We start from the raw sequence: 22,926 nt of genomic DNA, 5'->3' as shown, positions 1-22,926 counted from the left end.
ACACACACACACACACACACACACACACACACACACACACACACACACACACACATTACTTGTGTTTCTTTCTATAATAATGTATGATTGGTTTTAATGGTTTAAATGAAACAATGATAATAATAATATAAACCACATTTACTTGTTAAACATTATTAGAAGTATATATACAGGTGTTAAACTTACCAGTGGCAAATGAAGACTGATCAGACACCACAGTGAACTTTCCAGCTACAGCAGTCACAGTGATAACGAAGATCCTCCCAGGATCTAAATTAGTAAAGAGGGCTGTGGTGACTGTTGTTCTGTTGCTATGTAATATCTGTCCCTCATTTGAGATGTTCACCACGTAGTGATCAACCCTCCCTTTAGGTAAAGCCCAGCTGATCTCCAGGTAATTGGTTCCTCGTGCTGTTATCGTAATGTTCTCAGGCTTTTCAGGCTCTGTATAAAAAAGAAGAAAAGCAGGTTTGGTTCTCTTGTCATTGCTTTGTGGAATATAAAAACACTATATCCATTTATGATGGGTCATATTTTGAAATGGCATAATACAAATAAAGTACATATATTCACTGTAAATGCTTATTTTATCAATGAAAAACATCAAACATTGCAATGTGATCATAATCATGTATGTATGTACATAATTCATGTTTAAAATGATGCCGACATACAGACATTATAAAAACTCAAATTACTAAAAAAAACTTGCAAAGTGACCTAAACAATGAATAGATTATCAAAATAAGGTCCAGATTAAGTTTCTGTTGATCAGATAATTAGTTAATTGACCAACTAATTGTTGCAGCTCCACATGCATCATAATACACCTTAAACCTGAAAAGCAATCTTCATTTCATTTTTTTCTGATTTAGTAAAGCTCATTACCTGCTGTGCAGATGAAAGCTAACCTATTAGAAGGTTAATTTATGTCAACAACTAAAACTACTTCTGTGGGTAACCAAGTGAAGGCTGTTGTATAAACTGATAACGACGATATATTAAAGCACATTTGTAATGCAAATACATTTTGTCCTCAAAGGAGCTATAATTGTTTACCTTGTCCATATTTATGCTTATAGCTACATTATGGTGTGTTATAAACAAAATGGTTGCTGACTCTCATGAAAAAAGGATTTTCTCAAAGTATGAACCTACCTGTGAAAGTAGTTATTAAGGTTCCTTTTCCTTTGTTTGAAGGATTTAGAGCAACAGCAGTCACTGTAATGTTGTACTGGGATCCAGGGTTTAAACTGTTGATGTTATAGGAGGTTTCAGTAGTAGTGGTGTTCATAAGGGAATCTCCACTTTCAGTCCACTGAACTATGTAGAGGGTAGCATTGCCATCTGGTTCAGTCCAGCTCAGAGCCACAGACGATGTTGTGACTTCAGTGATGTGGAGATTATTGACAACAGCAGGCTCTGCGAATGCAAGATAAAAAAACAAGATGAACAAATACAATTGTTTACTGCTTTCCAGCATTTTCTAGCACCAATGGGAAAGTATAAATGGGAAAACTCTTCAGTGACTTCCACCACTACAGTGCATTTTTCATTTGGAAACGTCAAATACATAAAATGTGGCTTACTTGTGACTGAGGTGAGTGTGTAACTGGCTCCTTCTGTCTCATTGTCTCTGGCTATGGCAATGACTGAGATTGCGTAGCTAGTACCAGGGATCAGGTCTGATAGTGCAGTAAAGGTATTGTATGTGTATCTGATCATCAGGTTTCCACCGTTATGCCACTCCACCCTGTACTTTAACACATCACCAGGAGGTAAGGTCCAGTTCAGATAGATGGAAGTGGTTGTTGTGGACAAAGTAGGTTCCCCAATTTCACCAGGTCCTAAAGCAAAGAAAAGAGGAGAGGAGAGGAGAGGAGAGGAGAGGAATGTATTCCATATCACTTGGTGTAACTATTATGTGCCTGTTGGTGACATTGTCACTCCAGTTATTTGTTCCATCAGTCCACTGAACTCTATAGAAGGAGCTGTTTCCATCTGGTTTAGTTCACATCAGAGATAAAGACGATGTTGTGATTTCACCGACAGTTACGTCCCTGACTACTTCAGGCTCTGTGAGGAAAAGGTGTTATATTGGGAAATACATCCTATTTAAAACAGCTTTATTTTAATTCTTCTTTGAGTCAACAATAGCTGAGCCTGCCTCGATGCAGCTGGAAGTTCATCCAGCATCTTTGACACCCAGTATCCTCTTTAACAAGTGACACTGGGTGAAACCTCATTTCAACTGCTGTATCCATGACATCAGTCTTGTCTAAACAGAGGTTTTGGCCAAAGCAGATTATCAAAAAAGAGAACTTGACCAACATTAATCCAGACATTTGCTTCACAGGTGAGCTCTCTTGTCATCACCATGGTCCAGAACAACAACAGCTTCACTGTAGCTGATGCCCAAACCAGCAGTCAACAACTTCTCCTTTGAGAGGACTTGTTATTCTACATCTGGACTTCTCTTAAAGTAACTTCAGAGTTCGAACCAGATTTAAATGCTCACTTACTTGTGTACTGAGAAACAGCTGCACTCTGTCCTTTAGTACTGCCATCAGCTGCCACTGCAGTAACAGTTATTCGATACTGGACACCAGCAGTCAGGTGAGAAATGTTTATATGTGTTTCAGTCACACTGTCACTGTCATGTACATTTCCATCAGACCACTGGACTGCATATGAGGAGCTGTTTCCCTCTGGTTTAGTCCACATCAGATATATAGAGGAGGTTTTGATTTCATTGACAGTGAGGTCTCTGACTACTTTAGGTTCTGTAAATGAGGGGAAGTCATGGGCGCAAATTTATACATTCATATTTCATGTTCCCATCACTCATCATAGTGTAACACAGTATTGTCGTCTTTCTATCAAATTTGTGTTGTTCATTTATATTCAGAGAGTTTTTTTTTTTTGACAGACATGTTTGATCTGTAGCAATGCTGTAGGTACCATCATGTGTAATTATCTGGAATATAATTGATCAAACAAAGTAGACACTTACTCGTGGTTGCCTCTGTGCAGCAGTTAAAACATTTAAGGAAGACTTGATAGACTGTTCCGGGAATCAAACCAGTTATCGAACCATTTTCAGAGTTACTGTTTCCAATGGAGAAGTTGCAGTTTGGTCCAAACATGATTGTTGTTGTTGTTGTTGTTGTTGTTGTTGTTGTTATTAATGGTTCAGTTTCATTACTGTAACATTTTCTACCTAAGAGACATAAGACAAGGAAGAAGAGAAACAAGACCAACAATAAGAAATTAGCATATTTACATTTTAAAAAGCTGGTTCTGCAGATATATTGGCAGCAGTGATGTAATTAACAAGCCTATATTTAATACAAAATAGAATATTGTGTGTTTACATAGAGACATATAGGCCTATGAAGAGAAATAAACAAAATGTAGGGTTACAAAATGAAGAAACAGCACATGCACTTACTGGCACATTCTGCTCGGGAGACCTGTGGTGATGAGGACAGAGAAAAGCAAAGTGAATGATCTTGAACCAGCAGAGGTCAGCATTGCATTTAAAACAGCTCCAAAGCATGATAAACCCAACCACCTGTTTAATGTCACAGGGCATCAGTAAATGTAGTGACAACTGATACTCATATGATACTGTTAAATGGGTAAAGTTTCTTTCCGCCTTTTGTAACCCAGTCATTCCAGTGAAACAACATGTGATGCATATTTCCCAAAATGAAGATCTTAATGCTGTTTCAAGGCCCTTTCCACACTTCCAGGAATCAAATTCTTGTGGATAAATGAATTATAATATAGTAATTACAATATAGTATAGGGCCGCATCAATACGTTCTGAGCACACTTAGTGTCGATCAGATATTTCCTGATTTAAATCATAAGTGAAGGTTCGAACAGTCTTATATTTGTGTATGTGTAATGTATATGACGGACACAGATATTTGTATTATGTTGGTCCAAACAGTGAAAGTCTGTCAAGTTGAAACATACAGAAACCAGCCTGTTAAATAACCACCATGTATAAGTATTAAATTTGAGAATAAAAACTTCTAATAAATAATGATAAACCTGTAATTCATATAGCTATAAAGAGAAAAAAAAAATTCTGGATGAAGCAAAGAAACACACCGAGCTCAGAGTAATGTGAAAAAGTTCCACTGTAACTGATGAACAGATCATGTTTGTGTGTCAGAAATGTGTTAATACCTGACCATCTGTAATTATTCTGTGGCCTCAGATAATGATACATGTGGGGAAACTGTTGTTGAAAACACAGTTCCTTCTTCTTCCTCTGTAAATCTCCTCTGTTATACCCCAAAACAACTATGAACAAGCGCTAACAGCAAACAATAATATCATGCACAACACATGTGGACATACTTCATGCCCTCCAAACTCCAACTCTATATTTCTACTGTGGTCATCTGCGTATCAGGACTAAACATGTACCTCAGATTCCATATAACTTATTAGCCAAAACTTAGTCAGCCCAGAATCACTCACTGACATGTTGCCTTTCAGTCTGTTTATCACACAGCTAAACATTAAACACATGGCATCATTGCTCAAACCTGCACCATTCTCTCCACATCAAAGATAACCAACCGGGTCAATCATTAACTCCTGATAACGATAGAATAGACTCTACAGCAGTCCCCCATTACACAAGATATAATCAGGTTGTACTTTAAAATTAAATATGTAGTATAAATATTCACTTTAGCTCTAATTATTATAAAGGTAGGATTTATTACAAGGTCATTGTGTTGGACTGTATTACAACATGTTAAGCAATATTTTACTGCATAATAGTTATTCTATTAAAAGTTAATTTGAATTAGAAATGTTGTATAGAATAGAACAGAATATAATAAAATAAGTCTCAACACATCTCTAAAATCATCAGACAGGGAAACTCAGAAAGAAAAGGTTCATACTGCATCAAATGTTGACTCTTTCACCCACCCGTCCCTGGAGACTGGTGTCCTCTCCTTATCTTTCCTTTTTCTATTCACAACAGTGACCCTTTCCTTCCTTCCAGTCCTCTGGGACTCTATTCTTCTTTCTGAAGTACAACGGTGACACATTGCGGTGCACGGGGAGTTCAAGGGTTTAATACGCTTTGAGGATCTGGTGAAGGCTGTTTAGTGGGCAAAGTATGAGAACATTAGTATAATAGAACATACTGAGTTGAGACACATCATCTTCAGAGGAAGTATGACATATTCCAATAAAATATAATTTTGTATGTTTCAGAATTTAAGTCTTTAAAGATCTCTTGAAAGCTCAAACATTAACAAACCAACCAACCCTTACTTTGAATGATCAGGTAATAAGATCCTGTTGCTTTGGGTGGATTTTGTATATAAATGAGAGGAACAGCCTGTATGAGGAAGTATGTTCAGCATGACTATACTTCTGCTGTTTGTGCAGGGTGTTAGCGTGGTTTAGCTTCACACTCACGCCCTTTCAGAGTAAGTGTAAATGGGTGTTTGAGAATTTCTCACTTTTGATAATCTATCGACTTTCTCACCGCAGAGGATTCTTTTTAACATATAAAAGAGCATTCCCCATAGTGATATTGATCTCGATTTTCTAGGGTTGTGATCATTTATTTTGTCTTACTAACAATTATTTCTTAAAAATGCATTATTTGTTATTTAAAATCACTTCAGTGTTAAAATGTAGGCCTACTTACAGTATGACGCTAGGGAGAACAGTAGGCCTATAGTCATTAAAATCCATATTTACATTAAGAATAAGACTAACTACTGTATGTATGCACGGTTAAAAACTGATCTTACCAACAACAAAAACATATTAAAGTTCATAATGTTAAGTTCTTTTAGTAACTTTAACTGAGGCTACAACAGACTAACAAGGAGGTTGCTAGCTACTAAACATATCACTTTCAAAAGATAAAGTTATGATTTTAAGTGGTTTAGATGAGCGTCTATAATGATATAGGTCACATGCCTTAATAAACAACAGATAAATATCCCCAAGTTCTGCAGCTCTAGCGTTAGCTGTTAGCCTATTTGAGCTTTATATAAAACCCTGTCATTAGTTTACTTAGACAAGCTACGTTAGCTAGCAGGATGTAACAATCTAGAAAGTCAAACATGTAGCAGTTAAATACCATCTGACTATATCTCAACTGGATGTGTAAAATAGTTTAATAGGAAACTGTTAGCTAATATGTTAGCAGTACCAACCTAAAGTGATAAAAGACTTCTTTGAAGGCAGATATTTGTATCATTTTTAACATGGCCTGTATAGCCTAATTAAAGTCTGTCCTACCAATTGTCGATTGTTTTCTGCTTTTTCCAAGGTCAAGAAAGAATACTAAACCTCAATAACAGATTCATTAAGTATTTGGTCATGTATATATTTAGTAAGCTTTATTTAAAAGCTAGTTTGTCCGGTGAAAGGCATTTTTACTTAGTGGTACATAATCTTAGAAAACTCAAACAACTAGACCAAGCTTGAACTTAATAGCAGCTGTTGCTATCTCGAGCTACAAAACTTCTCGCTGTCTTACAAATTGGACCTCCCCAAGTTCCACAAGAATATGATAAACATCACATACCAGTATGTGAAAGCCAAGTATGACAACCTCATGTTTTAATAGAAGTATTCATGTTAACCTGGCCACTGGCGACAACATATTATATGATTCCCAAATGTTTTATTTCCCTTGGCACCCTCCCTAAGTATCACTTATTTTCTTCCGGACAAAATAAACAAAACAACGTCTCAAGCCATTTTGCTTTGGCACTGACTCAGAGAACAGAAATAACCCAGGCTCAAAGTCCCGTTACTGCCTTAGTAATACTGAAGGTCAAATAATGTCATTTTTTTAATGCATCTACAGGGACTCCGCTCCACCAAACTGTACATCCTCCCTCCCTGCTTTAACCCTCAGCTCTATTCTGTCTGTTATCCCAAGACCTTATGGAACCACTTGGATTATTGGGCAATTCATTGTGGTGTTAGCTTTGTGTATATTGTGTAAAATCACGAGTGGTATCAACTTATTGTTATATGGAAGTCACTAAAAGAAAAGGACAAAAAAGATGTTGCTGCTTGTTAGGAGCTCAAAGTCTGAAGATTCTTGAAGATCTCCAGCATTACTTCTTGAAACTAGACTCTTACTTGAGAAGCAAAAATTAATGTTTATTGTGAAACGCACTTGGCCAGGACTCAGCCAATAACCTCTTCGCCCTGTGTACTGTATCTGTGCCCTTTGACTGGGTCCGTCTGCATGGGAGGAGGAGGAAATGGCTGTACTGACCACTATATAAACATTACATCAACCCTAAAGGCAGCCTGCCTGCCACTCTCTGGTTCTCTTTCATTCCTAAAAGTCTGTCTTGGCTGCTGATAATGCCCCAGTTCCTTCCTCCATAATAACACTCACCCAATAACAATCGAGAAATCACCTTAAAAGCTGTTTGTACAGTGATCAGCCTATTTAACCTTAGCTCCTCATAATCTGATAACTTGGAACAAAAATGTAAGGGGGGAAAATGAACAATATGCTTTGTTTCTGCTCCTTGAATTATGCAAAGTTGCATAAGGTGAAGGAATTGCCGGTAGTTTTTTTTTCAGCTGTCAGTCCCAGTGACTCTTCTCGTATTTACTGTCAATTAATATTATACAACCCTTGTGAATATTTTAAAGTAATTTATAATACGTATCGCAAAATGTTTTTTATCATAGGGCTTCATTGTCTCTGTTTGTGTGACACACTGCCTTGTGCCTTGTGCTTCAGTATCTGACGCTGAAGGGGAGGGGTGTCACAAAGTTACGGTTGGGAATCAGAGGGCTGCTCACCCTCCATGCTGTTATTGGCTGGAGGTTTAACTCCCACACGTGCAGACATACAGTACACCACTACACTTCTAGTAGGTCATATGTGATGATTACAAGGGGTTATTTTTGTATTAGTTTATACATTGTTGTTTAGTATAAAACTACATCTTACATCTGACACCTTACATGCTTGGCCGATCATGCTTGGGTCAGTTGCAACATATTAGGACACCCACACAGGCGTTTTCACCTAAAGGGATAGTTCAGCTATTTGGAAGTGTGGTTGTATGAGGTACTTACCCATAGTCAGTCTATTTACTGCACTAGATGTTAGCATTGAAGAAGCAGACACTGAAGTTAAACAAAGTCCTGCTGTAGATGGTGACAGCACTCCTAACGTATTTTAGGCACCACTAAAAGCTTACATTTTGAATATTTTCACCACTTTACCTTGCTGTCAGACAGTGCTTTCCTCCAGTTTCCACAGAAGTTTTCTCTTAGTCTCTCTCTGCAAAAGTTCTATGTATACTCATAAAGGGATCCTCTTCATCTCCATAGTAAAAGGTATTTTGTTATAAGCACTCATTTTTCTTTGTATTGTATTTTTTTATTGTATAAACAGTTTCAATTATGCGTTACAGTACATTAAGCAAATGTAGTGCTAAAGGAAAGAGCTGTCTAATGGCAAAGTAAAGCGGTAAAAATATTCTAAAGATAATGTACACTTCAATTGATATTTTTTAGTTGGACCTTTTTTTAAAGAGACTTAAGTACGTTCTGCTACAGGGCCACTAAACATTTTGACCTACTGGATATGCTATACTATACTATATTAACATTCTCCTTTTTTTCTAGTCAGCCACAATATGTCAAAGGTAAACTTACTTTGTCTGCGTATGCAAACATCAAGTACAGGTGGTGAGATCTTGTGAAAGTTGCCGTTCTCATTTTTTTCTGTCAGTCACTAATAAATTGCCAGCTCTATTTAAAGGGCATTGCCTCAGTAGCTTGTGAGCGACCCCTCATTGTTTCTGTTTTAACATGACTTCCTGTCACTTCCTGAGCCCACCCAGATACCCCCAATAACAGATATGAACAACATAAAGGACTTTTAAGTTAAGCATTATGCAGTACTTCATACCTCCAGCTCATTAAGGTCAAATAAAGGAAGACAGAAGCCACACAACATTGGCTAATAAATCAACACTTAGAGCCATCTTAGAGCATCGCTGTTGCCAAAACAAGAGACTGTAATGTTCCTTCCTCTAGTGTGCGTGCCGTGCCATATGTAATTCTCTCATGCCAATCTGCACTTTAGGGTTTGTTTTCTATTATCAAGATAAATGTTTTTGCTTATACTTACAATTTCCCTGAATAATGTGCTATACGGTAGGCTTGAGTTTTTGTATTGTAATTTAAGCTCACTCAGGGGTTCAATGCAATACTCTTGATATTAACTACAAAGTAAATACCCCCACAATTAGTCATGTATTAAAGTTTGTGTCACCACACATGACCGATTCTGCCATGCAACACTGAGATCTCTGTTTATGCTTTATTCACTATATCAGGGGAACTCATGACCTTCGGCCTCAGTTACAAGGCTATGAGCACTACAAGAGAACCTGTGCTGCAGTTCTTTAAGGGTCAGATGACCCAGATTACAAAAACATTTCCATTTACCTCTCCTGATCAGTACTTCTCTTTCCGTAGGTCATATACATGCATAAAGGTCCATTTATGAAACAGCGCGTGGCATCCATACTAAAAGCATAGGTGCGCACAAAAGCCAAAAAGGGTGTGCTGCATTGTTCCCAATGCAAAGTACAACATGAATATTAATACATGGAAATTAGCGTGCTGATCGATGGTTCCTTTCGGAGAACCATGGCAATAACAAGAAGACCAAGAACTTGACAGAACTCGAGGTGCTTGAGGGTGAGGTGGAGGTTAGAAAGCACATATAGTTTGGTGGCCACAATTGTGAGGTCGCAAACAAAGCAAGTTCAGTGTTGTCATTGCGGTTAATGTAGTGAGTTAATCAAACAGGACAGTACCTGAAATTTTATGAAGTTGTCAGATCTAAAAGTGGAGTCTATAAGTAATTTATCTATAAGAGTTCCCCCGTCTCCAGCAATGTCCGTACGCATAGGTCATAGTTTACCTACAGTACATGTGCACACATTCTCCAGTCAAGTCAGTTTATATAGATCACAACTTTTGAGTAGGAAGTTGTGTAGGCCTCTTTCAGGCCCTGTTTTGTATGTATGCAATGGTTATAAATGATCCCTACTAATATTTAATACCACATTACATGGCACTGTAGATTTCTCAACATTTAAGAAACACAGTGAACCTACTCTGGAGTTTTGTGGTCTTAATTTGCTTTTACGTTGGAAGGGCAGCTGTGGTGCAGGATGTAAAGCAGGTTGTCTACTGATTCGATACCCGGCTCCTCCTGTCTACAAGTCCAAGTGTGCTTGGGCAAGACACTGAGCCCCAAATTGTTCCCGATGGAGCGTATGGAGCCTGATTTCATATATTTTCATAAAAATATGTCAATTTTCTTTGGTGTGTTCAGTTAACTGCCAGGAGTGATAGTGAGAAAACAAATAAACTATTTTTATTAGTTCCTGTATGGCCACATCTACTGTTGATGTATTATTTTTCTACATGCCGATGATCCCTTTAAGTGTTTCATATATTTTTATTCCGTATACACTAGTATGCTATAGAAACATGAATCATAAAAATGTGAAAGCCATGTCTAAAAATATCCACTACCTCCAAAAAACCTGCAGCGCATGACTGCTTTGTCCATGAGTGTGTTTGTCTCCATGTACAGTATCAGCCGCCCACACCGCAGTGTGGCTGCTGCTATCATGGGCCACATCAGAGGCTATGGAAATGAGTGACGTAGTATTTACTGTTCCCAGTACTGTGAAGAGTGCGGAGCAGCTGGCTGCAGATACCCATCTGAGGACAATGCACTTGCCATCAGAACTTCCTCCTAATGCTATTGGTCATGCGACAGGAGGAAGATGTGCATGAATGCATTTGTAACCATACAGATTCTGGATACAGAGGGCTGGGCCATTACACTGATCATAGAAGTGTGATCAGTGTGATGTTTGAAAAGTGTTGTGTGTGGTGTGATGTGGGCTCGTCTGCAGGGAAGGAAAAGCTGAGAAAGCATATTGTAGGTTTCGTCTTATTAGTGACTGGCTTCTTTGTGCTGCATTCAAGGGTGTAATTACTGCCTTTAAATGATCAAATAATCTATGGCTATACATGTCCTTTCCCTTTTTAAGTGTAGACTCTGAAGAACCATGTATGCTGGGATAGGCTCCTGCCCAATGTAATCCTAGGAAGCATGATTGGTTTCATCCTGAGACGAACATGAAAATCTCACGGCAACCCATCCAATAGCTGTTGAGAAATTTCACAAAAAAAAAAAACGATGTCAACCTGCTGGTGGCACAAAAAAAAGCCCGCATAACTCCAAAGTCATAAGGATACATCCTCTGGGGGCAATAAATGTCCCTACAAAATGTATTGGCAATACATCCAACAGTTGTTGAGATATTTCAGTGTGGACACAAGTGCGGAATTACTTTGCTTATTCAACTCAAGGGCATTTCAGTACATTCAACAGTAAGTGAACACATCACCGTTCATACCGGAGTTTCAGTTTTAGTCAGTTTAATTTGAAAGTTTGTTGATAGAGATTCATTCATAAGGACTGAACACACCTGTGCTTCTAGCATAGCAAAGAACAGAGCACATTTAGACCCTGTTTACCCTGTTGGTTTTCAAAATGCTGATCCAGACACAAGTGGACAGCCGCAAGACACATTACCGTTCACACCTGTCTATCAGCTGACCACTTCTATTCAGATTTTGTTATGCCTACGTTACTTCAGCTAGGACCCTGTACACAGCAGTGGTGTAGTGGAGGGTGTATGTAACTCTTTTCACAGCCTATCAGCCAAAAAGCCATTGGAATATATAAGAGATTATGTCCACTTTCTCCCCAGTAACCTACCAATCTACCTACTATTACACCCACCTCATCAACAACCACTACACCACTGGTGCACAGTTATTACATCCACACTCTCGCCGGTCACATTAGCGCTTTTGCTGTCAACAGAATCCAACACGTCTCCTTCCATAGGACAAAACGTTTGAACGCCATGCGACACTATGTCCAACTCTTCGTGAAATGAATCACTAAAATAACCACTGTGTCCCACGTTGATGAAATATTTTCCTGTTACGTCCATGTTGGGATGCAGTAGCATTAACACTCAAAAGAAATTTGTTTAAATGCATCCCAGTGATTTGAGTAATTTGATCGCAACGCGTCTTGGTGGTCTTATTTGCACTGTCCACTTGTGATCTGACCGCCGAAACCCAGTAAACAGGATTTATATCAAATTAGTTTTTTCAAACCAGACATTTCAACAACTGCCTCTATTGTGATCATAGGACAGAACTCTAGCCCCCCATCTGGAAAGTGGAAGAAAGACAACTGAAACAAAAGAAAAAAAAAATATATATATATAATATTGTTTTCATCCCCATTACAGCCTCGTCTGGCCATGGCTCGCACAGAGGCCACTGGTAGAGTGATAGCTATCTACTGACAATAAGGCCTTTGAGGCCGATAGAGGAGCCTGTGTCTCATTTACATGGACTAGGGAACTATGACTCTTTGTAATTCTTCTTGTACACACTGAGCTTCCAGTCACAACCCTGGTTGACCGCAGCATGTTTGGGGATGTTAATTTGAAACTGGACTGTCTTGATACAGTTGGAGGGGGGTTGGGAGTAGGCGGAGGGAGCAGCATACCACAAAGGAGGGCTTGACTTGATGTGACTTTTGCACTTTAGATCAATAATGGGATGCAAGCCTTCTAATCTGGATAGTGTGAAGAACACATTTTGGAGAGGGATACTTGTATTCAGATCAGATATCATGAAGTCTTCATACGTCATCTACATTTTATAGCAGTGCAAAGCATTAGAATTGCAGCTAGAAAGACAGTGTTCATCAGTCCAGTTCTAAGTGCGAGAAAATGTCACGTTTCCTTGTACCAAGATGTCTCCTGCTGATAACAGCGTCACTATTCTCTCATTTCTGCACGCTGTCAGGAGGCCATAGACAGAGTAAGAGAGAGAAACACATACAGTGGAAAGGAACAGAGAAAGCCTCCATAACCATGCAAAGTGTTGTACTTTTCCTGGGTCACTTATATGTCAAGTTGTGACTTTGCACGCGCTTTCTGTAGACCGCACCTAACTAACCATGCTTTATTATTTGGCCTATTTCCAGTGTATGATGGCCAGACACATCATGAAAAGCCCCTAAATACAAGACTTTATTAATGGACGTGTTATTTCAAGCAAAAGAGCTGTGTCTTATAGACTGAAAGTGCATGCGAGAAAAGACAGAATCATTAAAGGAGTCAGAAGAATTGAAAACTGAATTATGCATTAAGATGTTAATGTACCCGTTTTGTTTAATTTAGTGTTATATATTAATTGAATAAGAAACACTTACATATCAAACTTTAATGATCCCCATAGGGACAATAGTTTCAGGAGGGGGATAGACGAATAGACTATGGAATAATATTTAATATATGACTAAACAAATTAATTAAACCAGTAAATCAATTAGATGTAATAATTCTGCCATTCCCGCAAAGTTATTATCCAGAATTCTTTTTTTAGTGTCAATCTTAGGAACATGTTGGACAAAACTTATGTACATATGCACAGGTGTTTTCAATTACTTTGCCTAATTGTTACCTCTTCCTATTAGTTAATAGAGTTTGCCGACCTCATGTTATTATAGCTCCTTCAAATTTCAACCTGAGCATGAGTCTAATCATCCCAAATAACTGTAAGTGAACACAAGATGTGAGGGGCTGTGCAGAAGAAAGAATGAGTAAAGCCTCGTAAAGGTACAGTAGTGTTAGTGCTGTATTTGATGGATCAGCTGGAGGGGTAAAAAGATGCATGGATTATATTCAGTCCTGGGTGGGACTGATCTGGGATCCACAGGGCATGGAATATAAATAACAAGGTACAACAAACAATGACATTTTTTACAACAAATTCACGTACAGAAAGGGAACATAATAATGTTGTTATAACAGTAAAGTATCCCGACATACTTAGACCCAAGGAAACATTATTATTCTTTTCACCAGATATATATATTAGACTAAAGTTAGACTTTAAATGCAAGTCATTTTTCTTGCCGGGGATGTTGAAAAGAGTCTGCTTATGTGATATAGAAAAGGCATCATGGTGTAGACCAGCTTATCAAACGTACATAAATATAAGGTCAAGATTTTTTAAAGGAGAACTGAATTTAATCCAAGATACAAACTAGATCAAATATATATAATCAGAAATATTCACTTTACACAGGTAGTAAACATACAGACTGTGACATTATTACTGCGATTGATGTGTTCAGAATGGAAACATGCAAAAACAAAATTTATTTTAAGGATGCAAAGTATTTCCCCTTTTATGACTCTAACTTCCTTTGTGCTCTTAGCTACAAAAAAAAACAACTAAATACAACAAAGGACGCATTCTAAAGACTACTGGGAATAATCCATATGATGGCCCAAATGGACATTCTGTTTCTCAGAGCCAAGACATACTGTTGTTGCCCCTAAACTAATCTGGTTTTAAGTATATTTATTATGAAGTTAAGAAGTGAAACTCAAGAAGGGCATAAAGGTGTAACACCCCAGTCACTTTTGTGCAGTACAGTATGTTAAAATGAGAGCAGCTGGGACACGAGATGACACAAATGCTGCGGGAGGAGATAAGATTAAACAGTGAGAGAACTGTGATGAAGAAGGAGGAAAGATTCAAAAAAGGAAAGGGGAGAATCAATTAAGGAAAAGAGAAGAATAAGAAAAACAATCACAATATGTTTTGCCACTTTGAACCTTGTCACGTCAACATCTGACCACTTAAAGCCCTGGAGGACTCATTTAAAATGTACATTAGCTGCTAAGGAGATGATTAGGCCTCTTTTCTCTGATTTTATCTAAAGGCAAGATGCTGAAAGAGCAGTAAGTTTAGTCTCTTAACGAGAAAGTCCTGACTGACGTGTCTCTTAACTAAATTACCTTTGACCACAACTTTAGGCTCAATAATCTCTATACAACAGCTCGCTATTAAAGCCATGGTATGAACCATCATCAGAGCCTGTAGAAATGCCTTTTCTCTTTACAGTATGAACCAACCTGTGGTTGTGGCAGGTTCATATTTCCATGTGTTCATTGTGGCCTGTGTTCATGTGTGTGTACCATCCCACCTTTACTTCCTCATTGAAAAGGGTACAGTCATCATGTGCCGAGATAATATATTACTACTTTTCAGAACCGATAAAACAAAGATATTTGACTCAGGAGCTTTCAACCTCCAATCTGCGTCATGATTAGTTTGTCAAACTAATATTTCTGAGGTCAACTTTCGTGCTAAATGATCAGAACAATGTCAATGCTTCAAATCAAATCATATCATCATCATCATATTCTACAGAATTTTGTGGTTTCATTTTATCCTGACAGAACAAACCAATACAGGATTATACTAAACGATAAAACAACACATTCGCACACACACAAACACACACACACACACACACACACACACACACACACACACACACACACACACACACACACACACACACACACACACACACACACACACAACATCTTGAATTTTCAGCTATTTTTACATTTTAGCAATATTTTTAAGAATAAAGTTGAAATGTAAACGGCAAATCTACCGACAGCAAGTTTGACTTTAATAAAAAAATATTTTTGTGGAAACAAGTGTTGTATTATTTATACTAACGTCATATAGGGATCTAATTGATGAAATGCCTGAAAGGATGGCACCAGGTTATAAAAGGTATCATGTATGTATTTTGATTTTCCATTTTCTGATTCAAATGAGGTCCACGTTACAGTCTTTATACAAAGGTTTAAGCTTATTTGCATGATGTGAAGACATTCGAACATTTACCTAGGACATTAACAACATGTTATCATACCTAAAAGGGAAATAGGTTGTATGTCAGTGCCTTTGTTTTCTATTCCGATACCTTTGTGGTGAAGTCTTGGTTAAGGTTTGGCAAATATTGTTGTTATTGTTAAAGGCTAATGTTACAGCGTCATACATTTTACATATTGTACGCATAAATATGCACCCAACTCACTTACTCCGCACCACTTACTTACTTGTAGTTCTACTTCTGCTTTAGAGAGAGGACAGTCATGACTGCAAGAGGCCGCTTGTATTTGTCCCACAAAACGTGGTCTCTATTCTAGTGAGGACAGTCTCAACATTGTTAATGCAACTAGAAAATCTATACTATTTACAAAAGAACTTGCAGGCTGCTCTGTGACTGATACACTTTAAAAACAGCTTATTTTTCAATATAGAACTTAAATATCTGAAAGTGATTACTGTACAGGTATAGCACTGAGAGAGAGACAGTTGGATGTCAGCATACCAATGACCTCCTGATGTAATGCACTTATTGAAATGTGTAATGTGTTTCATTGTGGTGTGATTATCAAAAATAATGTCTATTTGAACTTGCCATTATAGTTATTAATACAGACCAATTGAAAATGACCAGAGGTCCCGACCCATCTCTATGTCTGTTGTATTGGATTCCATCAGGCTGCAAGTACCTATAAACTGGTACGTTAGTGTGAGTTGTGGCTGCAGGAGTGACAGGGACACTGAGCTGAACCTCATTCCATTCCTGACCCCTTTGTGTTGGCCACACACATCCTCACATGCCATTCTCAACCTCTCTCACCCTTTCTCTCCCTCTCTCTCTCTCTCTCTCTCTCTCTCTCTCTCTCTCTCTCTCTCTCTCTCTCTCTCTCTCTCTCTCTCTCTCTCTCTCTCTCCAGAAAGACCAGTAGGACAAGGACAGGTGAGTCTGTGCCTCAGTCTGACTGTTGTGCAAGCTTTATTCAGGGGGATGCATTTTTAACGCATTTTACACTAAGGTTGTAAAAAGAATCAATACTTTACTACTTTTGAATACCGCATTTCCAAACGATATGGTATCCATAAAGTATAAAAGGTATAAAAAAGTAGATCTACAATCAGATGTTTAACCCAAGGCTGTACGGATGAAACAATGGGGAAGAATATTAACTGTGTTGGTATGTGCATTGACTTTCCCTGAACCAGCACTGTGTGCACGTTGTTAATTTAAAAAGTGGGGCCGAAAAAAAATCCTGTTTTGTGTGCCAAGGATTTTTTTTTCTGGATGGATTTTTTAGTATAATATAGTATCAAGGTCTAAAATTCTCACAGTACAGGTCAAGTCACTATACTGATTTCAATCCTGAATAAATAACTGACCAATACAAAGATTCCAAATATGGAGGATTAATAATTACAGAAGATTACATTTTTATTTTCATAAATAAATTCAACATCATTAGGCTTAAGATATGCTCTCCACATCTTCCAATAAATAGAACACCACTGTAAAAAAAAACAACTCTCCAGCTGAAGGTCAGCGTATTTATTACATACTGACATACATTTGAATCCAATTAAAACACTCAAAGGACCATTATTCTTCTTATAGTAAACCAGGACATTCTCATCTGCCATCAAACCTTTTTTTGGACTGAATTGTTTTGTTTATATTGTTCATTAACTTTTCTCTTTAACACAGAGCTGCACCAACTCGTGGCTGCAGACAAGTCAACCCCCTCACAGCACAGCAGCTACCTGCGGGACAGGTGCAGTCGCACTGGCGTCATAAAAAACTGACCTTCATCATCCAAACAAAGCGCCCCGTTGTCATGAACAAAACCACACCACCTGGTTCAGTTCTGCTCAAAAAAGAAAAAAAGTAAATGAATGAAAGCCTTCTTACTTTGAGGAGAGCGCAGAGGACCAGAAGAGTGCGCAGGGACACGCCGGGGCGCAGCAGCGGCTTCATGATGCCCGCACGCTTTGGGGAAGAGATTCAAGTGACTTTTCTACCAGTTTAGCGGCTTCATGTCCAAACTTTCTTTCTGGCATGAAAAGACTGTCCGTCAAACTGTCGCTGCATCGGGAGAATTAAAAATTCAGAACTTTCTCTTCTCTTCTGGTGACGGGGAGGAGCGGAGCAGGCGCGTCACTCCGGGAAGTTTTAGTGAAGTGTGCCACTCCTCTCATCATCATCATCATCATCATCATCATCATCATCATGTTCAGTTCACCCCCCTCTGCTTCAGTATCACCACTGTGTCAGTCACAGCTTCAGCAGCCCGAGCTAAAGGGCTGCCCGGTCATGCAGAAATGAAAAAGAGGAACCTCGCATTCTTGCCATAACTTGGTCACGGAGGGTGGGGGAATGCATCTGAGGGGTCTTTTTGTTGTTTGGTTTTTGGTTCTTACTACAAAAGCCGAGCTGCCAAGGCTAATGTTTTTTGGAAATCTCCCTGAAGTTACCGGTCCAGTTGTGATGCTCCTGACTTCCCCTTTATAGCAGGGGCGTAGCTAAGGGGTCATATGCTCTTAAGCACGAGAGGGGACTTCAGGCAGAATCATTACAAGCAAAACATCCGTAAAGTTATTAGGAGAAATGTCCTGAGCACCACAAATCAGTTATTTGAATGTTTGAAAATATTCTCAAAAACCATTTTATTTAGAATTACTCCTGCGACTAGAGAGTATTGTCATATAGCTTCATTACATCTTCAGATTGCTTGATGTTGAGCAACAGTCCAAACCCCTAATATATTAAGTTTCAAATACAGAAAAGCAGATCATGATTGAGTTGATGAGTTCACGTTTTCGCTTGATAAATGGTTCTATTAAGAAAATGTCTGCCTCATTTCTTTTTTGTCAATCAACTAAAGGATAAATCGACTGCTCATTTTAATGTTAAGGACAAAGATGCTTTCAAACAGCTGATGGTATACATTATATGACAAAGGTCTACAGTATGCCAGCTGTAATAAAAAGCTGTCAAGTGTATAACTTCAAATGATGTCAAAGTATAACTACACTCTGTCTGGTCATTGATTCCAAATAGGGCAGCAGTGGCTGTTATTGGCTCTGGTAAAGTCTGCTACAGGACTAAAAGGACACCTCAGTTTACTAGAAGGGCGATTTTGAACTTGCACTGTCATGTTAAGTTTATTTATAGAGCCTTTTTATCAGCTTTGTCACAGAGTACTGTACAGGAAACAGCAAATAACAGGCAGCTCTTGTGCATAGAGGGCTGTAAAAACCGCAGGCAACCGACCTTGTAACACAATATCAAAGAAAAACTAGATTTTTAGGAAACTGTGTTGATAGTTTAATGTTAAAAATGAATATCTGAAAGTTAAACTCATGTGTTCATGTGTACACCTGGAAGCTGCCCACCAAACCACAGTCTGATCTGGCCAATCACTGTGGAAAGGTGGTGGGTTATTAGAGAGAAGGGGGTTATAATCTGAGGGGGGAACTGAATCTAAAACATCTGTATGCACGCTCAACTTTAGAAACTTTTTGCATTTCAATATGTGGAGTGAAACTGTGGAACAGACTAGCGAAGGAGCTCAGACAATGTCCAACCATGAGCAAATTCAAACAACAGTACAAACGGATGGTGTTTACAAGGTACAGGGAAGAAGAGGGGTGTGACGAACACTAGGGTTCTCACTTTTTGCCATACTTGTCATTTATTTATTTATACACAAGCGGTTATTGTTTTTTTGTTGGAATTGTTTGTTTTGTTGAGCGTATTAAAATAAATAAATAAAATTTTAAAAAAAATGTAAAAAAAATAAATAAAAGAAACAGGATACACAGGAAGTAAGAAAACCTATAGTATAGATACTAAGTGGAGAAGGGGTAGGAATTAATAAGCTTATGCTTCTTCCTGCTCCTTTTCAAACATACAAAGTGTTTTTAATGACTCGTGTTTCAAGTGTAATTTATTTATTTTTTTCATATGTTTGAAATAAAGCATTCATTCATTCATTCATTCATTCATTCATTCATTAGCAAGTGGCAAGCACCTTGTCTGTCCCTGGTTTCTCCTGCTGAATGGAGCTGGTCCACTCCCTTGTTGCTTCCCTGGTCACCTGTAGCAAAGAGGTTGCCTGTAGGCTGAAAGGTGGTAAGACGGTTTGATCCTCGTCTCCTGCCGTCCACATGTCTAAGTGTCCTTGGGCAAGATCCCACACTGGTGCTATACCCAGTGCATATTAACGACACTGATCTTGCTGAATAATTAAAAAATGAACAGTACACCAAGCCATATTTTATCAAAAGTTTTTGAACATATGAAGAATACACAAGTACAACATATACTTGGATTAGCTGCAGTATTATTATGAAACCATTTTTTCACAATAAAACTGTCCCACCACTGGAATCCATTTCAACAGACTGAAATCAAGCTTTCTCTCCTATATGCATGCAATACACAATCACCGTTCTAGTGAGAGCCGAGTGCTTGAGACTCAAAATATAGATTTGGGGCAGAATATGACTTTAATTTTCAAAAAAATTAAATCAATTTTTTTTTTAAATTACCAATACTTAAACAGGGTGATTTTTTTCTGTGTGCCAATCTGACGGCCACACTAAAGTTCAAGATGCGCAGGTTGAAAGCACTGATGGCATTACACCTCACTGGAATTGTACCTTGTATGATGTCATGTGTACAGTAAAATGTATTAAAATAAAGTAAACTGACTGACTTCGAAGTAGCAGGACAGCTTTGTGGATTGCTCTGATGTGTTCATGCAATATTCACACTCTTATTGCTTGTGCTGAGTTGTGCTATGTTGAGCCTGTGATTTCCTGACCTTTAAATAGTACACTGAATGCCGAAGCTGCCAACACTTTGTGATAGACAGTTTCATAATGGCTGTTGTAAGGGGCCTGCTGATGATGACTAATGGAGATGGAGATGATATGAACTGGTCACTGTCACCCACCATTTCCAAGGAAATGTTATGTAATCATCTGGAGATTGTTGCAGTGTGTTTGCCTGGGTTTTTCTGCAGGCTTGTGGTTTTCTTGCCATATACAGTATGTTTTTTTTATTATTCGTCCAATGTTTGTGTCCTGCCGCCTCCCCCCTATCCTCTGTCAAGAGATCAAGAGTCAAGCAGTGTCATGTGTGAGATGATGCTGATAGTGTGCAGACAGAAAGATTAGGAAGGAATGTTGTGTTATCTGCATAAATTCATCAACATGCACACATCATTTAAACCTTAGACCTCAACATCGCAGCCCGAATGCACTGTAGTTATACATGCAGTGCTCCTCATACAGCAGCAGCAGCCTTTTTAGTTTTTTTTACATTGCTGTATGCAGCAGGTGTTGTCTGCTTTTATTCTGCCTTGATTACTTCAAAGACCCTAAAGTGCAGTGTACCAGTTTCTGACATAACAAGATGACAGGGTCCAAATCAACACATTATGTCCCCGATGCTTTACAAGGCTACACTGTTAAACATTGGCATATTGAGGAAGTATTTATTTTAGGACGCAGGTTTTCTTTCACGAGTCTGTCCTTTTTTATTTTCTCTCCACATTTAGCCACATATGGAATATACACTGTTGCCCATACATTTGGAATAAAATACTTTTTCTAACCTCTTCTCATGAAATTATTGTAACAATATGTTTTATTCTTGATACTGTAGATTAAGTGTATATTTTATTAAAACTTTATTGATAAATCTCTTCCAAACATAGAACAGTAAAAATGAAACTGCGTATAAATACAATTTAAAGAGGAATGTGTCTGAACACAAAATGATTCCCATTTTATCAGAAACAGTGTATCGAAACATCCATCCTCCATTATTCAAATTTGCAGAGATAAACCTTGGAGGTCTTCTCTCCATATTATGTCCATGCTCCCACAGTACTCTCCAAATGGCAGTGGTGTAATCCAAATACTGGAGAGTATCATTTGTAACTCATTTTATCCTCACTTATATTCATCCCTTCTGTCACTTCCTTTAGTACTTTTTTATCCTCATTGTTATTTGTTCAAGAATTGATTAATGAACTGTTGCATACAGGTATGCATGATATTGGCTTAATTAATGTACATTCCCCAAAATTAATGAAGCATTACAGTCATGAAGTAATACTTCTTTGTGCATGGATTTGTGATTGAAAAGTCTTTTTGAACTGAAATATAATTTTTACAAGATGATTTGTTGAATCTTATGATGGTGTATCAGGGCAAAGTATGAAAAAACAGCCCTGGGGGAGGGTGGTAATATTTAGAGAAAAAAAAGTCACAGATTTATGAGATTCCATGTCTGAAAAATGGTGTTTTAATTTACACCTCCAGTGTTTTTTTTCACACTCCCTGTTGAACTACATCTCTTCAGGATCAACACAGACGCTGCTGCATGCCGTGCATGCCGTGCAGGCTACTATGTCTGCAGCAAATTCGGAAAAATACTGTGTTTTGAAGTTTGGAGAGAATGAAGGACACTACAATGTCGGATTCTATGTAGGTCTAGAGGTCAAAAACACTTTGGAGGCTATCGTGTTGTTGCCACAGTGAAACTGGTGTGGTGTGGTAACATCATGTCCTGCTTTTACTTGAACATGCTCACTTTTGTTTTGTGGAAAGCCGATAATCGGTGCTTAGAGATTCTGTGATGTAAGGTGCCACAAGATGAAGTAGGCTAAATGAAGCAGAATACAATCAATTAACACTTTGACTACAGTATGTAATCAACAAAAGTCTACAACCATGCCACTTGTGTAGTGAGCGGGGGTTTAAGCTAAATGCTAACATGCTCACGATGACAAAGCATGTTAACATTTGCTAATTGGCATTAAACAAGTTTAACCTGACCTGACGGTATGTGAAATGTCAGGGGATGACCAAATCCAGTAGGATTCATCCTTTGGGGTCCATGAATGAATAACATTTTATAACAACACATCTATTAGTTGTAGAGATATTTTAGTCAGACCAAAGTGATGGACATGTTATACCTACAGTAGAACCACACAGCTAGCATGACTAAAAATAGTATATAAATAATAATAATTAAATTAGACCACTGTTGAT

General features: G+C 38.2%; 1 protein-coding gene across 1 annotated transcript in view; it reads right to left on the bottom strand.

Annotated features, from left to right (window-relative positions):
* The window catches only part of LOC310949455 (receptor-type tyrosine-protein phosphatase eta-like), a 34,896-nt gene extending 16,999 nt beyond the window's left edge, over positions 1–17,897 (bottom strand). The window contains exons 1-7 of the mRNA XM_083916929.1: positions 17,768–17,897; positions 3,452–3,473; positions 3,014–3,220; positions 2,523–2,783; positions 1,590–1,847; positions 1,159–1,422; positions 187–444 (exon numbers count right to left, since the gene is read on the bottom strand). Of these exons, the coding sequence (XP_083773055.1) occupies positions 187–444; positions 1,159–1,422; positions 1,590–1,847; positions 2,523–2,783; positions 3,014–3,220; positions 3,452–3,473; positions 17,768–17,833 (1,336 nt within the window). The 5' untranslated portion in view covers positions 17,834–17,897. The remainder of the gene's footprint in view (positions 1–186; positions 445–1,158; positions 1,423–1,589; positions 1,848–2,522; positions 2,784–3,013; positions 3,221–3,451; positions 3,474–17,767) is intronic.
* Positions 17,898–22,926: the final 5,029 nt, after the last annotated feature.

This window comes from Echiichthys vipera (genome assembly GCF_963691815.1).
Source record: "Echiichthys vipera genome assembly, chromosome: 7".
NCBI lineage: Eukaryota > Metazoa > Chordata > Actinopteri > Perciformes > Trachinidae > Echiichthys > Echiichthys vipera.
This window is presented reverse-complemented; position numbering and strand designations above follow the sequence as displayed.